Below are 8,453 nucleotides of genomic sequence, written 5' to 3'. Positions count from 1 at the left end.
ATATATATATATATATATACATATATATATACACATATATGGTCACAAGATGTTAAGTACAGCATAGGTAATATAGTTAATGGCACTGTAATAGATATCTATGTACAGTGTCAGGTGGGTAGTAGACTTGTTGGGGTTATCACTATGTGAGGTGTGCAAATGTCTAATCATGATGTTTTGTACACCTGAAACTAATATTAAATAAATAAAATTTTAGAAGGCAAAAAGCAATATAAATATATACATATATGTGTGTGTGTGTATATATATATATATATATATATATATATATATATATATATATAATTCATATCCAGGCACCTGAGGTCACCCTATTTATAATGATAGTAATTCCCACAGGGAGAGGATAAATTCTACTCTCGCAATTGTCTGTTTTGGGTGCAGACTTCCATATTTGTACTGGATTATTATTAGTTATTATTACTATTAAATTATTTTTTTAAAGAGGTTACTTGCAAGGGTCAGTGGTCATAAAACCTAAATCATCCTTGGAAATATTGTAGGGCCTCTCGAATAGCTCTTGCTTTTAATTCTTTAACAACGTGCAGGTCCAACTACAGCAGGCATTACCACACCTTTGTTGGAACTATCAAAATGCTGAAGACATTGCTGAGGACGACTGCATTCTTTGGTTTGACCGCAGCCACATCACGACGGGTGCACGTCCCCTCACTGAGGTACGAAAGGATATGGGTGCCTCTCCAACCCAGCCGTGCAATGAAGAAATGATCCCTGACTCGGGTGCGAAAGGCAGAGGACAAGGTCCTAAACTGACCGAACCCACCCACCAGGGCGGTCCCTGCAAGCGCAGCGTCTCCTCGACTTTACTGATGAAGTGGGGTCCCGGGCCCTCACTGCCGGCAGTCTGTGCGGGACACTGCTTTCTAGCTGCACGCTGACTTCCAGCCTCCTTGCAGGTCCCGCCGGTCCCAGGTGCTCAGAGGTCTTGGCACGTCATCTTCCCGCCTCCGATTCCCGCCCCGCCCCGCCCTCCCCTCCCTGCCCCGGGACTCGAGACCTGCTAATCTGGTTGGCCGAGGACGGCGGGGGCGGGCCTGGGGCGCCCCGGGAGCCTAAGGGCAAAGGCGCCAGTGGGGCAGTCTGGGCGCACGGGGAGGGTTGGATGCCCCAGGCGCCCGAGGACCAGGATGGACTTCTTGGTCCGGCTCAGGATGAGGACGCGATGGGCTACCCCTCGCCGCGCGGCGGAGCTCCTGGTGCTGCTCCTCCCGTGCCTAGGATTGGCGGAGGCCTCTGGCCGCGCAGGTAACTGCGGGTGCGTCCACCCGCCGGCAGACTAAAGGCCTCGACGCTGCCAGGGTTGCCGACTTCCCTAGGGTCGGGTTAAGGTTGCGATCCGGGCTCACGTCATCTCTGCTTTGCTCCGGGGTCTGAGGCCGGACTAGCGAGCCGAACGGGAGGTCTGGGGTGAAGGTGCTCCATTGCCCTGGTGGCCGGGAGAAAGGCTGGTTGAGGCGTGGCAGGGCGGGACCATCCTGGTGCTGAAGGGCAAGCAGTCTACGGTACCGGAGACGCACCGAGTCTTTCCTGGGCGGGTCCCGCCTCTTCCTCATCCTCTCTCCTCTAACTTTCTTCCCTGGAGTATAGGGCTCCTTCACAGTCCCTACGCCCCATCCCGTCCGTCTCGCTTCTCCTGCGCCCCGGTTCACTTTGGCCACTCATTGTCCAGAGGAGTTTTCTACTCTCAGCGCCCAGCATGAGTAATGATTCTCCATCTTCACTGTGCCCACGGATGCATGACTCTGTCATGATGCCCTCCCCTAAAGCCTCGCGCAGCAAACCTTTCTTCTAATTGGCTTATCAGCTCCAAGCGATCCCCGTGAGACCGACGGTCCCACGAAGGATGGCAGGTAGTTTGCCGGGACATTTCCTGCCTCTTACTGCGGAATCTGGGCAGGAACCGACGCTTTTAGTTGATGCTCTGGGTAGTGGCAACCCCACCATCCCTCTTGGCACCGACCGGAGTTCACCGACAGGATTCGCTTTTACTTTCTCTTTTTGCCTTGGCAAGATCTGTGCTGGGGACTTTGTTTCTTAGTCGTGCTGCATAATGGACAATGTGTAATCAGTGGGCCGTCCCCACCCACCACTTGTTACCTTTTCTGGTTGAGGAAGTAAAAGATGTTGAAGGGAGTTTTTGAAAAACTTCACATTGCTTGCCGCTCTTACTTTCTTTGCTGCTAAACTAAGAAACTGATTTACACATTTTTTCAGAGCGTGATGGGAAGAGGTTTCTCAGAGTGTCGGTGGCATCACCCTATCTCCATCCACTAAGGACCTTTTAGTGGCTCCTGCTCTGATTCACACTTCATTCTTTTTTGACCCTCTGTGCTGGAAACTACCAGAAATCCTCTATTGCTGTGAGAATTCTAGCCTGCCTTCCCCACAATCCAGGCAGAAAAATTTCACTGCAGCAACTAAGTACAATCAAAATACACTAACCCTTCAATCACTAAACTCTTGGTTTCCATCTACATCTATTTTAGGCTTATCTATTTTGTCTCCCCCACAGAATTCAAGATTTTCTTCATGTTTGCTGTCTCCGCAACCCTTGGCCTTTGTCATTAACTCAAAACAAGGAGCACAGGCTTAACTCCTTTCTCCCTGCAGTGTATTTTTTCCTGCATCCTTTCTCACCCTTAGCAGCTGCTCTGATTGGTGTTCTCACACTCTCAGACCAGACTTGTGGCCCTATTCAGGAAAGCACTGGAATTTTGAAACCCCAGCCATTTAGGCAGTTTGCTTGGCAGTGTGTCAGCTTCATGTTGCTGGTAATGGCATGTGCCTCATCATATGTATGCAGCTAGGTTTGCACAGGTGGTCTCGGCTGCTCAGATGCTAGAGTACTTCTGTGTCCTTGGGGAAATGCCAGCTGCTTAGTTTACCTTTTTGCCTCCTTGGAGAGCTAACAGCTTACAGTAAACGAATCCTTCCGGGACTTCAGAGTCTCTCCCCAGCCCACACCACCCAATCTGAACTCCATGACTTTCTGACTCGTAGTAGACTGCCATGGACCCAGCTGTCACTTCAGAACCTGTTTTTGAGCTGGCAAACACAGAATCCTGGTTCTCTCCTACTGCACCTGTATGCTGCACACAATGTTGTGACTTCACACAATGCTTAACTGTGTGGGCTGTCAAAGTTCCCCTGAAATTAAAAATGCTGCTGTCTTCATCCTCTTGCCTTCGAATCATCTCCCTCTTCATGTGTCTGTGGTTATGAAATGCTGATGTCCAGCTTCTCTTTGGAATGCACAAAGCTCTTTGGGTTAGGGCTTGTAAAACAGGAACTACTGAATGATCAGACACTAAGAGATAGTTTTCCTTTGATGGATGTGGAAATACTGAAAATTCATTATAATTTATGATAATGCTCCTTAACCATTTCCTCTCAAATACCACTAGAATGTATACATAAAATGAAGCATATAAAAAGTGCTCCCGGTACTAGGGGTGATGAGGCTTCTTTTCATAAACCTCTGCCTTTTAGACTTGTCCCAATATTGTATTTGGAGGTAAAACATTAAAATTCCATTTAGGATCAGTATAGTTGTAAAGTGAGCAAGATGTCCTATTATATAAGGCTATCAATGAAGAATCTGTTTTATAAATTGCTCTGTAATTACCTTTTCAAAGTGTAATGAATTTCTGAAGTATTTTATATACCTTTATTTAACAAATTTTTCTAAATAAGGAATTATTTTCACACTTTCTTAGTCCTTCTTCCCACTCGTCAACCTACCATCTCAATAGGGTCACAAGACTGAGGCAGACTGAACAGCTCCTGTTAAGGGTAAGGAAAGCTATGGGGAAACATCATGAAAAGACAAGACTTTCCCTAGCTTATATATTATGTATGAATGCTTATGTCTGTGGTTATATGCACATTATGTATGAAGGCTAATAACAAGTTTCCTTAAGTCATATCAACAATTAATGTCTAAATGACCACTATAGGTGTCAAACATTGATATTACATATTAGGGTAAAAGACAGATTTAGAATGAGGCAAATAGCTATAATCATAGATGTTGCAATTAGGTAAGAAGCTTGGCAACCCTTCTTTCACATAACTACTCCATGCTACACACCTCTCCTGTAGTCTTTCAGAGTTCCTACAAGCTTGTTAAGTACACGAAGTAACGTGTATAATAAATGGAAAAAGGTACATAATTTTTCTCTTCCAAAGGGTATTTATGAATCGGCACTGTCACTTAAGTGCACATGCTCAATAGATTAGAATGACCTAAAATACTGCTAGCATTAGCATGATAAAATAAAGTTGTGGGCATCTGTTCAAGGACAGTATGCAGTGAACTCAGCAAAGCCCAATAAAACCTGCAAAACTAGGGAAACTGCTATCTTGTGGACATAGAGGATGCTAGTTTTGAAAGTATGTTGGATAGCTTATGCTGCACTACTTTCATCTTACATTTGGAGAGACCATGTTTCCCTGAAAATAAGACCTAGCCAGACCATCAGCTCTAATGTGTCTTTTGGAGCAATGATTAATATAAGACCGTATGAAGACCCTGGGGCGATTAAGTGACTTCCCTGAGGTCTCCCAGCTACTGGTAGCGGCAGTAGGTCTTTAATCTAGGACCTCTGACTCCTTATTTCACCGCTCTTTTCACTGGACTAAGAGCCATAGCTAATCCATTGGATTCTGCAAAGGCAACTTGAAAAATCTAGAACTCCACACTGCAAAGGTAGGTAAAGCTGCTGTTTGCCCCGTTCACCTGTTTGAGGTCAAGGGGCACAGAGCTGCATGCCCAGGAAAGAGAGCAGTGAGACTGCAGAAGGGGGAAGTTTCCAGCCAGAGTGGCAGCTGCCCATTCTTCTGCAGGAGCAGGAATTTCCTGCAGTAATTCCTGATACTTTGGAACACAACATTTATTTTGGAGAGGTGAGAGAAAATAGATTTGGAAAGAGGCACATCACAGGTCTGAGAGGCTCTTAGGTAGATATGCGAGAAAAGGACATTAGAAAAGTGTGAGTGATACTACTCTTCTAAGATAGTACATTTTCCTCTTTTGTTGATTATCTTCCCAAAGTGTCCATAAGGTAGAGAATGGCAGAGTGATATCAAAGAAGAAAGAGGGATGGAACTACATGGCAAACCTTCTTAGATGCAACGCTATGCAATATTGTTAAATACAGACTTGAAAGCAGAAATAACAAAGTTTTAAAGGATTTTGTTGTTCCTATTGTATCTCTTGTTGCTGCTGCTGCTATTTAAAACAAAAAGTTCTGTCCAATGTACAAACTGAAATCAGACTTAATTTTATAGTTATTATTTACATAGTGAAATTTCCCCTCAAGTCTTTGGTATGAAAATGTTTAATTCTGAAAGCCTATGAATTATTAAAAGTGGTGTTTAGTGTTCGTAAAACTAGTGATTGCGAAACTGGTTTCAAAATGAAAGTGCGTTTTGGGAAGTAAAATTTTACAGGTCCTTCTGCTGAATCCTTTGGTTCATTGATAATGATTATTTAAGTTTGTCTAAAAAATTTCAGCTTCATTCTCATCAACATGAAATTCTGTGCTATAACTTCAAAAAATGTTTCATTGTAAGAACACTGACCAAATTTTTCAGTTGTAATTTGTTGTCACAGATGTGAATCTTGCTCCACAAACTCAGGTGTGCAAGAAACAATGTATTATTTTCATAAAATCCAATGAAATTTTATTCTGAGGTCCTGTTTCTCCAGGTTAACAGAACTTCAGTTTCTGTCATTACTGAGGTCTTCCCCAGCTCAGACAAAACGGCCAAGGGAACCTTCAGGGCGGTTCCTCCTTTTAACCTTCACTTATACTAGGTTACTTCTGAGTTTCCCATCATCCAAACCTACTGGGTCTTGAATCTTGTGGCTCAGCTGGAGCTCAGGTTTGTCCGCCCTAGGTGATGCACAAAGTCAGCCCTCAGCCTCTCCCCAGGGGTTTCCCATCACCTTCCTGCAGGGGCTGTGATGAAGCTGGCCACAGGTCCTCCCCTCCAGCCTCAGAACCCAGATCTCCATTTCCTCTCATCCCTTTATCTAGTTATTCTACTTCTGCCCCTCAGAAGTTTCCCCATCTCCTCTGAGACACATTAATGTCATGTAATAATTTACCTTGCCATTGTAAAGTTTAAGCAAGACAGAATTGTGGTCCTGAATAGGCTCGGAATATTTATTGTTGAATGTAGATCACCTGGCTAAAGAAGATGAAACCTGAGGAGCTTCTGCATCTCGTTAAACGGTGGGGGAGGGGGAGGAGAAGGGGTTTCAGGGGATAACAATAAGAAATATACTCTTCTAAGTGTTTTACGTGTATGAGCTCATTTTATCCTCCCATCTGCTGTATGAAGTACTATTTTACAAAGGAGGAAACTGAGGCATAGTGGTTAAATAACTTGCCCTGATCACATGGTAACAAGTAGTAGAGGCAGACTATGAAGAGGCAGATGGACTCCAAAACCCAGGCTCTAATCCCACACTGTCCTGCCCCCCTGGCCACCACTGTCCGCTGACCTTGTGTAGTACATTACAGTTTGCACAGCTTGGAGAGTGGGACCAGTCCAGTGGTGCTCAGATTCTCCTCTGCAAGCAGGGGCCAAGGCACATTAGCCACATTCAGAATCCTGAAATGTCTTTGTCTGTCTTGACTCAGGTAATGACTCATTCACCATCGTCCATGAAAATACTGGCAAGTGCATCAAGCCGCTGAATGACTGGATAGTAGCAAAGGACTGTGACAAAACCGAGGACATGTTATGGAAGTGGGTGTCCCAGCATCGGCTCTTTCATTTGCAATCCCAGAAGTGTCTTGGCCTGGATATTACCAAACCCACAGACTCCTTGCGAATGTTCAGCTGTGACTCCAGGGCCATGCTGTGGTGGAAATGTGAGCAATACTTTCTGTACGGAGCTGCCCAGTCCAGGTTGGCTCTGAAGGAGGGACATGCCATAGCAAGTACAAATTCATCTGATGTCTGGAAGAAGGGAGGCTCGGAGGAAAACCTCTGTGCCCAGCCTTACCGTGGTGAGTACTGGAGAGGAACTTGGAGTCATTTGCTCTTGTGGTTGGTAAATGTGGCATTGAACATGCACAACTGACCACAAATAAAGCCATACACTGGTAAGGGCAGTGAGCTTGCATTCAGTTCCAGGCACTGGCTTATAACTCTGAGCTACCCCTGTGATGTCAGTGCTATTTGCCCCGTTAAAGGTAAATCACGGGGATTTGAAATCTCTCTGATGCCTGAGCGCACGTACTTCCTACGATTGCATTCTGAACTCCAGAGCAAAGGAAAAGTTAGAGTAACAGAAAAACCTTTGTATAGGATAAAAGTCAAATCATCTAATAAAGTCAGATCTAGTTTAAGTTAAAAAAGAAGAAGAAAGAAAAAGGAAAAAAAAGGAAACATATTCTTCCTTGTCTGCAGATTTTGATATAAGGGAAAACTTTTAAGACCTTCAGGTGGATTTACTTACTTACTTTTATTTTTGGCATGGCCATCACACTTTGATGTTTGTATTTATGAGTCAGCACTTTAAGAGTGGATTTTTTTTCTCAGTTGCTTGCAAAAATGAGTAGATGAATATTACCTTTGGGGGAGCTGATTGGGAACTTTGTTTTTGAGTCCAGAGACTGATTATAAGAAATTTCCAAATTTAAAAAGAATGTGTAGATTTATTTTTTAAACCTCTAAATGTAGTAATTAGTTATCACCCAAGAAAATCTTTTTTCATTATGTTGCTCTAAATTACATCAAATGTTGATATATATAGATATTTAAGTATCCAAGTCTTAACTGTTATTTCACCTTGGCTCTTCTTTGTAAGTTTACACAGCTTGACAGAGTTTTTCTTCTTCTCGTAAAGCTCATCTAAGCTAAATTTGGCCTCCCAGCCTTTCCCTTATCTGCACAAGATTTGTCCTTCGGGAAACCTCTCTGTGTTTCTTAATAAAGGTGCAGCTTCCTCTGAGATGTCAGGTTCTACTGCTATGGGGAAACATTAGAGAATTAAGGATGGGTTTTCCTGTTTGTCAGTCCTCCCGCCTTGAGTAGGTGATCAAGTGTGTTTCTGCTGGCCAGCTTCCTCCTAACAGTAAAAAGCAATTGCTTTCTGGGATACCACTTAATGGCAAGTTTAAATTTTGTGCTATAAAAACCTTTCTCCAACTTGGCAACTAAGAGGAAACATGGAACCAAACAAAATGCCTTTTGAACTGGATTTGACTGGTTTTATTGTATTTGTTCAAGAATCAGAAAGGATCATTTTCTTTGTCTCCTGTCCTTAATTCTTTTGAGGGACATAGTTGTAATGGTAAATTCCTTCAGTCCCCCAAATACTTTATTTCAATTTAACTGGTTTTCTTTGTAATCCTATGTTTTATGCATTTCTAATATTCTTCTGAGGAGGGGGC

General features: G+C 43.6%; 1 protein-coding gene across 2 annotated transcripts in view; it reads left to right on the top strand.

The window, feature by feature from the left end:
- Positions 1 to 1,058: 1,058 nt before the first annotated feature.
- The window catches only part of LY75 (lymphocyte antigen 75), a 110,339-nt gene continuing 102,944 nt past the window's right edge, over positions 1,059 to 8,453 (top strand). For both annotated transcript variants that reach the window (XM_019727252.2, XM_019727249.2), the window contains exons 1-2: positions 1,059 to 1,287; positions 6,693 to 7,064. In XM_019727252.2, coding sequence (XP_019582811.2) covers positions 1,170 to 1,287; positions 6,693 to 7,064 — 490 coding nt within the window. In that variant the 5' untranslated portion in view covers positions 1,059 to 1,169. The remainder of the gene's footprint in view (positions 1,288 to 6,692; positions 7,065 to 8,453) is intronic.

The sequence above is a fragment of the Rhinolophus sinicus genome, linkage group LG01, assembly GCF_036562045.2.
Source record: "Rhinolophus sinicus isolate RSC01 linkage group LG01, ASM3656204v1, whole genome shotgun sequence".
NCBI lineage: Eukaryota > Metazoa > Chordata > Mammalia > Chiroptera > Rhinolophidae > Rhinolophus > Rhinolophus sinicus.
Note: the sequence above shows the minus strand (reverse complement) of the source record. Positions and strands in the feature narration are given on the sequence as shown.